The sequence below is a fragment of the Salminus brasiliensis genome, chromosome 11 (genome assembly GCF_030463535.1).
Source record: "Salminus brasiliensis chromosome 11, fSalBra1.hap2, whole genome shotgun sequence".
Taxonomy (NCBI): Eukaryota; Metazoa; Chordata; class Actinopteri; order Characiformes; family Bryconidae; genus Salminus; species Salminus brasiliensis.
In genome coordinates this window covers 36776647-36792937 of record NC_132888.1, presented here as the reverse complement: position 1 = coordinate 36792937, position 16291 = coordinate 36776647, and the positions used below count along the sequence as shown (strand labels likewise).

Here is a 16291-nt window from a genome sequence, read left to right as displayed (position 1 = left end):
ATGTATATATATATATATATATATATATATATATATATATATTTACTGTACATGAACACACACAAACGCATATATAAAAGTATAGAAATATTATATATATAAAAAGTATTTTGATGTGTGTATAGTATCCATCATTTTTCAACAATAAAATATGTATAATTATTTTGATGTGTATATAGTATTTCTTTTTTAACACACACACACATATATATATCTGTAATGTAAATGAATAACAAGTGATATATACTTAATTTGTGTTATATAATTGTCTATACAAATATACAAACGCTCCAAATGACATTATAGGGTATATATATTTACTCTAGAAACAGTATCTACAGTGATGTATGAATGTACACCTAAGTATATTATTTATATATAATTTCCTTTCATTCTTCAAGTCACTCTCAAAGAAACAGAGAACTAGATTTTTTATCATTTATAATTTTATTTTATTTAAATTCTGTTTTCAGCAGCACACAAACATTTAGTGTAGAGTTATTTACCCAACCTTTAACCCTATAGACGCTATACCCCCCCCCCCCAAAAAAAACAAAACAAAAAACAGCAAAAAAAACCCCACACCAATAAATAACAACACCGGCAAGACCAGGCTAAAGTGCTTCAAATACGCCCTTCACTTCAAGGCAACTAAAGGCAAGGGTACACAATCCTGCATCTTGCAGCATAACCAGCACCTGATTCGGTTACTGCCCCTTTAAGGCGGATATACGTAAATAAGCTCTAGGGTTCTGATTGGACTACTGGAACTGGGATGTCAGATTTTCCGAAGTCTTTAGCGAATTGTTTTTGGAAGTGTTCTGACATTATCGGAATGTTTAACCGGAAAGCCGCCAACGCCGTCAGGTGTGACGTCATTCCCAGCTCCGACATCTGACTTCAGAGGTAAATGCACTGCGGCATCACTGTAGAGTTAATGGGCGGAGCTAAACTGGTATATGTAAATAAGTATTTGTGACATCATAAAAACCAGTACACACAACCAGACCAAAAACTCTCATAGGAAAATATCTAGTATGGAAAACTACACTCAAAATGTCAAAAGTATGTGGACACCTGCCTATCAAACCTAAATGAGCTTGTTGGGCGAATCATTCCGATGCCTTGTGTATCAACATTGAGCTGCCCTGTATTTACAATTCGAACCCCCCCTATTTGTCTAAGAAGGCTTCCCAGGTGTTGGAATGAGGATGAGGTCAGGCACCGATGTTGGACGAGAAGGCCTGACTCGCATTCGCAATCTGTAGTCCGGTAGGGGGCATTTTCCTGAGGCCACCCAAACCAGATACGTCCATCATGACAGTGAAGCAGTGGAAAGTTTGGAGCTTCAGCACTTACCGGACCAGCTTGGTGAGGCATTTAGACTAAATCTAAATGCCTAAACAGCACTTATGGTTGTCTGGGGCAGCTCTAGCAGAGTTGAAATGTCTAAACCTGACTTGACCTTTTACACCTGTTAGTGGTGGGTGTGGCAGAAAACCAAACCAAAAAAATGAATAAATTAAATTAAATAGGAAGGGTGTCCAGATACTTTTGTCCATATACTGTACCACATTCTAATCTCTTCCCTACAGCAAATAATTGTATAATATATTTATAATGAGTGCAATAGAGTTGTATCTCTCCTGTGGGGGGTCAGTCTTCGATCTATCAGTGTGTGTGTGTGTGTGTGTGTGTGTAAAATGTATATGAGTGTGTGTTACGTTATTGAGTGTGCTCGTCCGGTACGTTTGTATCCACTTGCGATGCGAGCCAGCTCTCTCTTTGTCTCCCAGCGCTGCAGGGTGGATGCCCAGCGCTCCAGCTCTGGCTCTGCGACACACACCAAAACCTGAACACACACACACACACACACACACACACTTGTTACTTGTTAGCCACATTAGCTTAGCAGCTCTAAGCTTGTAGCGCCAAAACTACTGAAGCAAAACGCTCATAGACAAATATCTGCTTGTATGTCCGAAGCTCGTACAATGAAAAATGGTAAGGTAAATGATATTATATATACACGCTTTACAGCCAAAAGTATGTGGACACCTGCCTATCACACCTATATGAGGTCGTTGGACGTTCCATTCCAAAGCCATATGTATTAATATTGAGCTGCCCCCTATTTACTGCACCAACGGCCCACATTCTTCTAAGATGGCGTTCGCCAAGATGTTGGACAAGAAGGCCTGGCTCGCAGTCTCAATCTGTAAGTCCAGTAGGGGGCGTTCTCCTGCGTCCATCACGCCAGCAAAGTGTGATCAGGGTGATCACTCCAGAGAAGTAGTTTGGTAGTTTGGAGCCTCAGCACTTGCATGGCCTACTGCTTTGCAGCTGAGCTCATTCACAATTACAGCACTTATGGTTGTCTGGGGCAGCTCTAGCAGGGTAGAAATGTCTAAATTTGACTTGTGGCTGAAGATACCTGAACAACAATCAGGAGGGGTGTAGCTACGTTAGCCTTGTAGCTCCATTGCTAAAACTACAGAAGCAAACTGTAGCAGCTCTGGTGTGCAGCTGTAACTCACAGAGCCGTTACCGCTCCTGTTGGACGACATCCTGTCCGTGTCCGCCGCAGGAGAGGCTGGAACGCCGTCGTTAGCATTCCCTCTGGATTCGGGATGCTCCTCGGGTTCTGCAGGGTTCAGCTCGGTTTCGCTGTATAAGCTGTCGAACTTGGACCGGAACCAGCAGTGCGCCTCCTGCAGGTTCTCGGAAATCTGCGGACAGAAGAGCGGCTTTATGGGTTTATTAAGGAAAACGTATTCATTTAATAAGCCGCGGTCTGAGCGCCCCCTAGTGGTGTGATGGTAGATGTACCTGCAGAGACTCTTGACTGACCTCCTTCATTTTTAACTCTGTTCCATCTCTCTCTTCTCTTAACTTCGCCACACACTTCTCCAATGACTACACACACACACACACACACACACACACACACACACACACACTTTAACACTAAGTCTGAGAGGGTCTACAGAGCTGTGTTCACACTAGTCGTGTAAAGTGGTTCAAAGCTTTGGAGTTTCATGAATAAACCTGGCATTTCTCCTGCAGTGTGTGGATGAGACTCCTCTCTGCCTGTTGCTCCCCCTGCTGGATGGAGGACAGAGTCTGAAGCTCGGCTTGCAGTTCTGCCATCTCGCCACGAAGCTGCAGCAACGCCTGGGCCTAACACACACACACACACACACACACACACACAAACATACAGTTAGCAGCATGAAGCCAATCGACTTAATCATCATCACTTTCCAGCACCAGTTAAACTTTGTAGCATTCACACTTACTACCGGACTAACGAACTACTAACGAACTACTAACGAACTACTAACGAACTACTAACACACTAACAGAGCAATCACAGCAGGGTTCGTTTTAATCCAAATAAAATTTATAAGTAGAAACACAGCTTTCAGTGGTCTAAATGCACTGTGTTACATTTTCCAGTGGGGCAGTGAGGCTCAGTGGGGTCCAACATCCCTGGCAGCGCCCCTGCCTGTGGATAAACCAACCAGCAGCAAACGACCAAATGCAGCAGCACAGTGGAGCTCTGATTACCCTTGAGAACCTCCACCCATTAATCATGATTAATGATTTTAATCATAGCGTGTTTGTGATAGCTGTAATGTGGTACCTGTTCGTAGCACTTCTTCTCATATTCAGTCTTCGATCGCTCAAGGCTTTTCATTTCTGCTTCCAAGTCCTGCAGCAACACAAACACATCAGTTTCCTTGGCATCGTCATCAATTTGCTATTTATATATAAGCTCCCCAGGCAAAACATTGGTCACCTTGTATGTTTAAGGTGGTAGTAACTTCAGGCTCCTGCAGATGGCGCTGCATGAGGATGTAAGACAGGACTCAGACATTGAGAATAGTGCAGTACAGTGCAGTGAGTCTCGCTGGATGCGTGCCGAGACTGCATTTGGGCGTGGCCAAAGGCCATAGTGTGAAGGAAGTAGCTGAATCTGAAGCCCTATGGAAGCATACGGTCATACGGGTCTACCAGCAGTGGCAGAAATCCCACCCTACAGGAAACTTCTAGAAGCAGAAAGTAGAAAAATGTCTTTAATGTCTTTAATTATAATGTCTTACGCTTCCATACACCTGCAGATTCAGCTACTTCCTTCACACTGAGGTCTTTGGCCACGCCCAAATGCAATCACTCCTTTCTGACAATCATTAACATCTGCTTTGCGACCCATTTTCCACACGTTCAACAAGACACTCACTGCACTGTACTATTCTCACAGTCTGAGTCCAGTCACACACCCCGCAGGAGCCTGAAGGAGGAGATTATATATACACACACACATGTATACATTGAGCTTCAGCCCTTTAAGAAACGGCTATACATTCAGAACTTGCTGGTATTCTGTGGAATCTATTCTTCTCTCCATCCGATCCAACATTGCCAATGCCACTGGTTCTTGGTTCCTATGGAAGGGGGGTTGATTTGCCTGTCTTACCAGCACATGAGCAGTTCTCTCTGAAAGTTTTCTTGGTCTTCCAGACCTTCTCATAGCCTTCCCCTGCCTTTTGGGCATCAGTTTCTCAAGATTAGGATTAGGATTATGACTGCTGTGGTATATACCATCTATCTACTGTATGTTACAGACGAGACCCTTTAACAAGACCCACCTTCGGTGTGCGAGTGCCGCTCAGTGCTGCTCTGCTGTCCAGGTGCTGCTTCAGTTGGGCCTTCTGAGCTTTTATTCGAGACTTCTGATAGGACGCGAGCTTCTCCAGCTCGGACACCTTCTCCCGCAGTTCCCGATTAGCTCTCGAGAGGTCGCCTGACCTGGCTGACGTCTCTTCAAGTGCTTTCTGGAGCTGGCAGGGAGGAGAGAACAGTGGAGATGGGTGTGAGTAAATCATGAATGAGGGGTGAAAATGCATGAACCTGAAGGTGGAGATCAGAGGTGCTGACCAATCAGGAGGTACCTCAGTCACGTCCCGCTGCGCTGACTTTGTCCTACTGTGCTTTTGCCTCCTCAGCTGCAGCTTCAGGGTGTGGATCTCCTCCGCCAATCGCCCAATCTCTGCCCTCGCCTCGAGTAGCTCCGCCTCTCTGATGACACAAGTATACACACACAGGTCATTTTTATCATCACCATCAAAGGTAGACTAAAGGCCATGTTGACCCTTAGAACTGCAAAAATAATAAATATAAATAAATAAAAATAAAAAAGACACAAAATAATTGTAAGAAAGGGAATTATATGGTTAAATAAAAATAAATAAAAAGTAAAAATACTAAAAAGAAAATTAAGTAATAATTATAATAGGAATACTTGTTGACATTATTGAACCATTCTATTGAGATTACTAATAAATATTTAAATTACGTATATTAAACATACATTTTTAAATACAAAATATACATTAATATTACAATTGTACTAATATGGTCTTACATCAAATAGTTAGTATTAATAAATATAGGTAAACTTCACAGCTTATCAAACACACTCTCATTATCGTAGGGCGCAATTGGTTATGTTGGAAAAATACACACACACACACACACACACACACACACACACACACACACACACACCTCTTGTGTAGTTTCTCTTGTGTGGACAGTAAGGACGTCTCTAAACTCAGCGGCAGTTTCCTGCTTCCTGTGTCCGGCGCCTCCTGCAGAACCGCCATCTACAACACGGCACACAAGGGTGTCAAACACACACTACATGTCCTAAACTATGTGGACACCCCTTCTTATTTCATGAGTTCAGCTGCACCCATTGCTGAGACATGTGTTCAGGTAGACACAACAAGCCCATATAATCTCCATAGAAAAAGCACTGACCAATAGAACGGGGCACTCTGGAGCACATAAGGTCACCTAAGGTCACTGTGCCTATGGGGTATAAAGCCCCCCAGCATTCGGCTGTGGGGTTCTCTGATGGAGTGATGATGCTGCTCCATCCAATACTTTGCTGATGAAGGTGCTCTCAGGGGATTGTATGCAATCAAATCTTCCTCACTGCAATGTTCCAACCTCCAAGTTATACAAGAAGACAAAGTTGTAGAGCTGTAGGTGTGTGTGTGTGTGTACCTGTGTGTATTTGTTCTCCAGAGTGGGGCTTGTCTGATGTTTTATGTGCTCCGCCCCCAGAATCTTTAGCTCCTCCCCCAGTTGCTGCACTTGAATCTAACCACACACACACAATTATGGATACACACACATACACACATATATATATATATATACATATATAGTCCATAATTGTGTGTGTGTGTCCTGTCACCTGCAGCTTGCCCTTCTCATAGGTCAGCTTGTTCTTGCTGTCCATTAACTCCCGCAACATCTGCTCTACCTGCGGCTGGGAATACTGAGAGAGAGAGACAGAGAGAGAGAGAGAGAGAGAGAGAGATTAACACCAGGCTCTCCAGTAAGGCACACATTGAGCCTTTTGACCTGCTGACCTCTGTACCTGCTGGTGCTGCAGTGCTGCCAGCCGCCCCCTCAGCCCCCGGTTCTCCTCCTCTCTCTTCTGCAGGGCGGAGCTCATCTCACACAGCTCCACCTGTCAATCACACACAGCATGATTGACAGCATCCATCTAATTACACAACTCACAGCTTTACAGCCCAACGCAAGTGCTCTACCTGCAGCTCCGAGAGCTGTGACTCCAGAAAGGTCCGCTCTTTCTCCAGTTTACTGACCGATGTGGTCATCTGAGAGAAAGAGAGAGAGAGAGAGAGAGAGAGAGAGGTACACAGTCATAGTGCCTCGAACACGAAGGCTGCCTCTCCCAAACCGCACCCTCCCACACTAAACAGAGGGGGTGTGCTCACCTCACTCTTCGCCTCGTCCCTCTCTTTCTGCAGGCTCTCTCTCACTCCAGCTGCGCTGCTGACCTCCCCCCTCAGCCGCTCGATGGTTCTGTCCAGCAGGTCTTGGTGAGCGGCAGCTGTGTCCAGGGCGGCAGCAGAGCTCTGCTGCAGTTTGGCGTGATCTGCCCTCAGGGAGTCACTGTTAGGGGGTAAAGAAAGAAAGAGGGGTGAGGAGGGACACGCTCCTCAGCCTACCTCCATGCTTTTACACCCACTGTCCATTCTATCAGCTCCACTGACCATATAGGAGCACTGTGTACCCCACAGGACTGACCACTACAGAGCAGACTATAGTATTCGGGTGTTGGATCAGTGACATTGAGTGTGTGTTAGTAGTGTATGTAGCGCTGGTGGAGCAGTGCTGCTGGAGTGTTTAAACACGATGTCTGTCTGTGCACTCACTGTCCACTCTATTAGACACTCCTACCTGGTTAACTGCTCCACCTTGTAGATGAATGTAAGGTCAGAGACAGAAGCTCTGTATCTGCTGCTGCACAGTGTGAGATGGTCATCCTCTAGTCCTTCATCAGTGCCCACAGGACGCTGCTGACTGGATATTTCTGGCCGGTGGACTGTTCTCACTCAAGCAGCACTGCTGTGTCTGATTTACTTGTACCAGCACAACACACACTACAACACTTTTTTGGAGATACGAGGTACTCATCCATGTTCAGTGGACTCACAGTTCTTTCTGCAGCAGTAGCCTGTCTGCTAACGCCCCCTGCAGTTCCGCCTGGATGTTTCTCTTAGCAGCATCTAACAGGAGGTCCTGCTGCTTCAGATGCTCGGTGACACGCTCCTGCTCCATCTGCAAACCACACACACACACACACACACACACACACACACACACACACATTAATAACGGCTTGCTTTCAAGCGTGAAGTCTGAAACCAGCACTATCAGGGGAAGCACCACTGATGTGGGACGAGAGAGAGCCATCCATCTATCCACCCTGACAGAGCAAGGCCAACTGTGCTCTCTCTGGCTTCAGCTGCTGATGGCAGGCAGAATCATAGTCATGTGGCATAGTGGCAGTGCCTCAGTCTGCTGGACCACTCGGAGCCCCACTGCAGGGTTAATTTAGTTGATCAGGGGCCTTTACCCTATACTTGCATTAAAGAACCAGGTAAGACAAATGAACAAACAGACAAACAAACAGATATACAAAGAGTCAAACAGAAAGACAAATGAACGGATGTATCGCACAGATGAATGAACTAACAGGCAGACAAGCAAACAAACATACAGACAGACAGACGAATAAACATACAGACAAAAACAGACGGACAGACAAACAAACAGACAAAAACAGAAGGGCAGACAAACAAACAGACGGACGGATGAATAAACATTCAGACAAACAAACAGACAAACAAACAGAGGGGCAGACAAACAAACAGACGGACGGATGAATAAACATTCAGACAAACAAACAGACAAAAACAGAAGGGCAGACAAACAAACAGACGGACGGATGAATAAACATTCAGACAAACAAACAGACAAACAAACAGAGGGGCAGACAAACAAACAGAGGGGCAGACAAACAAACAGAGGGGCAGACAAACAAACAGACAAACAAACAGAAGGGCAGACAAACAGACAAACAAACAGAAGGGCAGACAAACAGACAAACAAACAGAAGGGCAGACAAACAAACAGAAGGGCAGACAAACAAACAGACAAACAAACAGAAGGGCAGACAAACAAACAGAAGGGCAGACAAACAAACAGAGGGGCAGACAAACAAACAGACAAACAAACAGACGGGCAGACAAACAAACAGAAGGGCAGACAAACAAACAGAAGGGCAGACAAACAAACAGACAAACAAACAGACGGGCAGACAAACAAACAGACAAACAAACAGAAGGGCAGACAAACAAACAGAAGGGCAGACAAACAAACAGAGGGGCAGACAAACAAACAGACAAACAAACAGACGGGCAGACAAACAAACAGAAGGGCAGACAGAAGTGCAGACAAACAAACAGAAGGGCAGACAAACAAACAGAAGGGCAGACAAACAAACAGAAGGGCAGACAAACAAACAAACAAACAGAAGGGCAGACAAACAAACAAACAGAAGGGCAGACAAACAAACGGATGTACAGACAAACAAACATACAGACAGACGGACAGACGAATAAACATTCAGACAAACAAACAGAAGGGCAGACAGAAGTGCAGACAAACAAACAGAAGGGCAGACAAACAAACAGAGGGGCAGACAAACAAACAGACAAACAAACAGACGGGCAGACAAACAAACAGAAGGGCAGACAAACAAACAGAAGGGCAGACAAACAAACAGAAGGGCAGACAAACCATCAAACAGAAGGGCAGACGAACAAACATACAGAAGGGCAGACAAACAAACAAACAGACAAACAAACAGACAGACAGACAAATAAGCACAGACAGGCTTTGAAAGGCTTTTTAACAGATTTTTGAGGACTCATCACAAACGTACTGGATGGAGCTCCACCATCCATCATTCCAGAGAACACAGCTCTTCCACTGCTCCACAGCTCAATGCTGGTGGGCTTTATACCCCTCTAGACCACACCTGGCCTGGCATTAGGCAGCATGGTGCCAATAGGGTCATGATGAATCGCTCCAGAGAGTCTTATTCTATTGACAGTACTTCCTCTCTACGGGGTCTAGACAAGCTGTGTGTGTGCAGTTGCACATCTGTGTCAGCAATGGGAGCAACTTAAAGTAGCTGAATGCATTCATTAGAAGGGGGGTCCACAAACATAGTATATCTGTATCTGGTGTTACCGTCAGGGTGGTCTGCAGGCGGGCGTTCTCTGCAGTGAGGGAGCGAAGTGCTGAACTCAGGTCAGAACACTGAGCCTCCAACTGATCATTTAAGGCCTGAGAGAGAGAGAGAGAGGGGGGGGGTCTATGGATGTGTGTATGTATAGGGTATGTGTTGCAACCTGTGTGTGTGTGTGTGTGTGTGTGTGTGTGTGTGTGTGTGTGTACCTGAACTTTATTAGCTGCAGCTCTCAGTTCTCCTCCATCTCTTACCAGCCTGCAGTTCTCATGCTGCTGCTTCTGCAGAGCTACTCTCACACTCTATACACACACACACACACACACACACACACACACACACACACACACTTTTAGAATTCTACAGACTTACATATGCAGCCTTCAGCTGTAAATTTCCTCATGCTTACCTTTAACTCACTGGTCAGCTCTGATGCGAGAGTGTCCTTCCCCTCTAACAGAGAAACACACACACACACACACACACACACACACACACACACACACACACTCAAGATCTCAGTCTGTGTACACACTCTACAGACACCTCAGAGTAAATACTATGTCTCCCATGATCCTGTGCTGCTCACCTGATTGGTCCCTAAGCTGTTCGCACTCTTTCTGTAAGCGCTCTGTGAGCTCCTCTTTCTCCTGTAGCTCCGCCCTCGTCTCCTGTCCATCAACACGAAGGGCGTGGCAGTCTGCTTGGAGAAGCTTCACCTAAAGACGAGTGAAGAGCTGAGTATTAGCTAAAAATTCCAGAAGAAGTACTCTAGAAAACAGTACTCTAGAGGAGGTGCACGACACAGAACCAGTACTCTAGTGGAGGTGCACTATACAGAACCAGTAGTCTAGTGGAGGTGCACTACACAGAACCAGTACTCTAGAGGAGGTGCACTATACAGAACCAGTACTCTAGAGGAGGTGCACTACACAGAACCAGTATTCTAGAGGAGGTGCACTATACAGAACCAGTACTCTAGAGGAGGTGCACTACACAGAACCAGTACTCTAGAGGAGGTGCACTACACAGAACCAGTACTCTAGAGGAGGTGCACTACACAGAACCAGTATTCTAGAGGAGGTGCACTATACAGAAACAGTACTCTAGAGGTGAACTATACAGAACCAGTACTCTAGAGGAGGTGCACTACACAGAACCAGTACTCTAGAGGAGGTGCACTACACAGAACCAGTACTCTAGAGGAGGTGCACTATACAGAACCAGTACTCTAGAGGAGGTGCACTATACAGAACCAGTAATTTAGTGTAGGTGCACTATACAGAACCAGTACTCTAGAGGAGGTGCACTATACAGAACCAGTACTCTAGAGGAGGTGCACTATACAGAACCAGTACTCTAGAGGAGGTGCACTATACAGAACCAGTACTCTAGTGGAGGTGCACTATACAGAACAGGTTTTCTAATGCAAAGATTTTGGGGTTCATTTTACTTTGAAGTGAGAGACCAGCTTTTCATCTTTGCTGACAAATATGGAAACAAATAAATATAATAAATATATAATAAACAAACCATAGAAAAGAGAAGTTAGTTGTTCCATCAGAGGAGCAGAAACATACAAAAAAGCAGCTGAAACTTCTCATTCTCATCTTTTCCTCCACTGACCTGTTCGCTCTCCCTCTCCACCACTCCCTCCATCTCCTCCACCCTCTGCAGCAGCGTACTGTGGGACTGCTCGGCCTCCAGGCGGGCTGCTGTCTGCTCTTCCAGCTCCTCTTTCATCTGTGGAGAGGTCACAGGTCAGGTGCCACAGGGTCATTTGTACATAGTGGCTAAAGGCAGGACTACCGACTGTGGCTTTTTGTAACCGTGGCAACATTTCACCTGCTGCAGCTTCTGGCTCATCTGAACTTTCACCACCTTCAGCTCATCTGCTGCTAATGCAACGTCCACCTGGGTCAGAGCGAACACAGCGATAAAGACAAATAAAGCACAGATAAAGCACAGCGTTACAGAGTCCACATTACTGTTCTGAACGAATGACACCAGAACCAGTACTCTAGAAAGGGTGCACTATACACAATCAGTACTCTAGAGGAGGTGCACTATACAGACCCAGTACTCTAGAGGAGGTGCACTATACAGAACCAGTACTCTAGTGGAGGTGCACTATACTGAACCAGTACTCTAGATGAGGTGCACTATACAGAACCAGTACTCTAGAGGAGGTGCACTATACAGAACCAGTACTCTAGAGGAGGTGCACTATACAGAACCAGTACTCTAGTGGAGGTGCACTATACAGAACCAGTACTCTAGTGGAGGTGCACTATACAGAACCAGTATTCTAGAGGAGGTGCACTATACAGAACCAGTACTCTAGTGGAGGTGCACTATACTGAACCAGTACTCTAGATGAGGTGCACTATACAGAACCAGTATTCTAGTGGAGGTGCACTATACAGAACCAGTATTCTAGAGGAGGTGCACTATACAGAACCAGTATTCTAGAGGAGGTGCACTATACAGAACCAGTACTCTAGATGAGGTGCACTATACAAAAACAGTATTCTAGTGGAGGTGCACTACACAGAACCAGTACTATGGTGGAGGTGCACTATACAGAACCAGTACTCTAGAGGAGGTGAACTATACAGAACCAGTACTCTAGAAGAGGTGCACTATACAGACCCAGTACTCTAGAGGAGGTGCACTATACAGAACCAGTACTCTAGAGGAGGTGCACTATACAGAACCAGTACTCTAGAGGAGGTGAACTATACAGAACCAGTACTCTAGAGGAGGTGCACTATACAGAACCAGTACTCTAGAGGAGGTGCACTATACAGAACCAGTACTCTAGAGGAGGTGCACTATACAGAACAAGTACTCTAGATGAGGTGCACTATACAGAAACAGTATTCTAGTGGAGGTGCACTATACAGAACCAGTACTATGGTGGAGGTGCACTATACAGACCCAGTACTCTAGAGGAGGTGCACTATACAGACCCAGTACTCTAGATAAGGTGCACTATACAGAAACAGTATTCTAGTGGAGGTGCACTATACAGAAACAGTACTCTAGAGGAGGTGAACTATACAGAACCAGTATTCTAGTGGAGGTGCACTATACAGAACCAGTACTATGGTGGAGGTGCACTATACAGACCCAGTACTCTAGAGGAGGTGCACTATACAGACCCAGTACTCTAGATGAGGTGCACTATACAGAAACAGTATTCTAGTGGAGGTGCACTATACAGAAACAGTACTCTAGAGGAGGTGAACTATACAGAACCAGTACTCTAGTGGAGGTGCACTATACAGAAACAGTACTCTAGATGAGGTGAACTATACAGAACCAGTACTCTAGAGGAGGTGCACTATACAGAACCAGTACTCAGTACTACAGAGGAGGTGCACTATACAGAACCAGTACTCTAGATTAGGTGCACTATACAGAACCAGTACTCTAGTGGAGGTGCACTATACTGAACCAGTACTCTAGATTAGGTGCACTATACAGAACCAGCATTCTAGTGGAGGTGCACTATACAGAACCAGTACTCTAGATGAGGTGCACTATACAGAACCAGTACTCTAGTGGAGGTGCACTATACAGAACCAGTACTCTAGTGGAGGTGCACTATACAGAACCAGTACTCTAGTGGAGGTGCACTATACAGAACCAGTACTCTAGTGGAGGTGCACTATACAGAACCAGTACTCTAGAGGAGGTGCACTATACAGAACCAGTACTCTAGAGGAGGTGCACTATACAGAACCAGTATTCTAGTGGAGGTGCACTATACAGAACCAGTATTCTAGAGGAGGTGCACTATACAGAACCAGTATTCTAGTGGAGGTGCACTATACAGAAACAGTACTCTAGAGGAGGTGCACTATACAGAAACAGTGCTATGGTGGAGGTGCACTATACAGAAACAGTGCTATGGTGGAGGTGCACTATACAGACCCAGTACTCTAGAGGAGGTGCACTATACAGAACCAGTATTCTAGAGGTGAACTATACAGAACCAGTACTCTAGAGGAGGTGCACTATACAGAATCAGTACTATGGGGGAGGTGCACTATACAGAACCAGTACTCTAGAAAGGGTGCACTATACAGACCCAGTACTCTAGAGGAGGTGCACTATACAGAACCAGTACTCTAGAGGAGGTGCACTACACAGAACCAGTACTCAGTACTACAGAGGAGGTGCACTATACAGAACCAGTACTCAGTACTACAGAGGAGGTGCACTATACAGAACCAGTACTCAGTACTACAGAGGAGGTGCACTATACAGAACCAGTACTCAGTACTACAGAGGAGGTGCACTATACAGAACCAGTACTCAGTACTACAGAGGAGGTGCACTATACAGAACCAGTACTCAGTACTACAGAGGAGGTGCACTACTAGCTGTACTATAACTCTGCTTGATGAGGTGCGTTATATAAGAGCTGTGGTAGAAGGACGTACTTTAGAGAGGTGCGAGTTGTCTAGCTGTTGTCTGAGTGTGTGGACCTCCTGTCGCGCCTCCTCTCTATCCTGACAGGCCTGCTCCAGCTGGTCCCTCAGACGCATCACCTCCCTCCGCGAGGAGTGCTGCTCCTCCTCACACTGCTCCTGCAGAGCCGCTAACTGCTCCTGCAGACGTGCTAACACACACACACACACACACACACACACACACACACACACACACACAGTAAACAACAGTAAACTGTACATGAGAGAGAGAGAGAATGTGAGAAATGGAGAGTGAGTGAAACAGCAGTGTTTACCTGAGTGCGCCGGGTTGAGCTCTCTCTCCGTCTCCAGACGGAAGGTGGTCAGTTTCAGGGTGTGTAAGAGACTCTCCAGGCGACACACTCGTCCCACCAGCGCCTCACACTGCCGCCACAGCGTTCCCTCCCCTCCGGCCCCCAGGACCTGGTGCACTCTGACCGGACTCAGCGGCCGCATGCCGAGCCCCCTACTTGGTGACTGAGGGCATCCGGCCGCCCGCAGCTGCTCCTTGGACACCCCCATCGTCCCCATATCCCGCAGCAGCTCCTCCGCCTGCTCCTCGGCCACCAGGAGGCGCTGATGCAGCACGGAGAGAGACTCGGGGGCTGTGGCTCCGATGCTCAGGGGGCGGATCACCGGCCGGGACATGCTGATAGGCTTGGAGGCCGAACAGTGAAGGTGGTTGTGGCTGTGCGTCTACAGCGCTGCAGGTGAAGTCTAGCCATTCACTTACAGCAGCACACAATATTTTATTATATGAAATATAATGAGCTATAAAATGACTTACACTCAGTGGCGAACTTTTAAGCAGTGAGGATCAGTGACCGATCAGGTTCAGCCCACGTTTAGGATCCGTGTCCAGCTCCGAAAGTAAGGGGGGCTGAGCTGGACTGCTGACTGGACACACCGGCCGGCTGGCACATCGTGATTCTAGAAGAAAAGAAAGGAGGTACGGTCAGATGAACCATAAAAATAGGCAAACGTATCACATCATGAATGGAGCTCTATGGAGTGTGCTCAAAATACAGCCCTAATAGGGACGACGTTTCAACCAGGTAAAGCCTTATAAAGAACCACTGGATAAAAATCACCTGTATTTCATACATTTAAATATTAAATAATTCTTTTTAAGAACAAATTCATATTTATATGTCGTGATCAAACAAAGAGGCAAACAACACATCTGTCCCTTTGAGATTTCCATGTGTTACCAAGTGACAGAAATGTGTCGGTGAGCAAAGTAAACAGCTGGGCAGGGATCGGTACATCCACACACAGGTTGCTAAGGAGTTCAAAATAAAATAAAATTTAATAATAAAAACAGGAACAAAAAAAATATGATAATAAATATTAGAACTACCTGCTGCATAAAATATCAAATAAAATTTAAATATTTTTTTTAATAAAATAATAATAAATAAAGCATCAGACTTGTTTTTAAAATAATAATAATAAGCTGAGAATTTAATTAAAAATAAAATAATTAATTAAATATTTATTTTAAAAATGAGCTCAATGATGAGGCCGTGCTACTGAGCTCACCCCGCCGCCGCTGCTGTGAATCACAGCTGGCTAACGCTAATGCTAACGCTAACGCTAACTCACCGAGCCAGCAGACAGTTCAGTCCGCCCGGGACCGGCAGAACCAGAACACCTGGCAGGCTGTAGTTTCGCTGTGTTGTCGCTGTTTATGTCCCTCGGTTTGACCCCGACATTAAAAACTTCACTGGCGGCGAGTTCCTCTGCGCTAACGCCGCGAACCTTAACGGACCCGTGGAGCAGCACTTCCTGCTGGGCTTGTTTCTATGGAAACAGCTGCTGAGGGCCGCTGTGATTTCACTGTTTATTTATTTATTTATTTATTATTATTATTATTATTATTATTATTAACATTTTTAAGTGTTTAACACGTTTTTTTTTATTTTAAAAGACTTTAAAAACGTAAATAAGCATAATGTATATATTTAATTAATTTAATTAGCTAGCTAGTGCAGGTAGCGCCAATGGTCAGCACATTTCACCAAAGAATTTAGGTACTCAACTTTTCAATAAAATAATAATAAACTTGAGTGACAAAGTTTGGACAATTTATTCAATTTATTAAGTTTAATGATTTTTTCCTATTTAGTTGGAACATATTCCACTTTCGTGTTTGTTTTGTTTACAT

At 45.3% G+C, this 16291-nt stretch overlaps 1 protein-coding gene across 3 annotated transcripts; it reads right to left on the bottom strand.

The window, feature by feature from the left end:
* Window positions 1-609: 609 nt before the first annotated feature.
* Window positions 610-15894, bottom strand: ccdc150 (coiled-coil domain containing 150). Of its 3 annotated transcripts, none has more exons than XM_072691377.1 (24): window positions 15730-15894; window positions 14912-15054; window positions 14400-14841; window positions 14095-14273; window positions 11489-11557; window positions 11270-11386; window positions 10233-10362; window positions 10053-10096; window positions 9853-9945; window positions 9646-9741; window positions 7541-7665; window positions 6819-6996; window positions 6630-6698; window positions 6455-6547; window positions 6269-6352; window positions 6076-6171; window positions 5572-5669; window positions 4956-5082; window positions 4653-4844; window positions 3647-3715; window positions 3049-3180; window positions 2830-2916; window positions 2538-2729; window positions 610-1852 (listed from the first exon to the last, which is right to left on the bottom strand). In XM_072691377.1, exons 3-24 carry the CDS (start codon window positions 14770-14772, stop codon window positions 1721-1723), a joined length of 2775 nt encoding a protein of 924 aa, XP_072547478.1. In that variant the 5' UTR covers window positions 14773-14841; window positions 14912-15054; window positions 15730-15894; the 3' UTR covers window positions 610-1720. The 3 variants fall into 3 exon arrangements, with proteins under 3 accessions (XP_072547478.1, XP_072547479.1, XP_072547480.1); XM_072691378.1 differs by having other exon boundaries at window positions 14400-14828; XM_072691379.1 differs by lacking the exon at window positions 2830-2916.
* Between the last annotated feature and the right edge of the window lie 397 nt (window positions 15895-16291).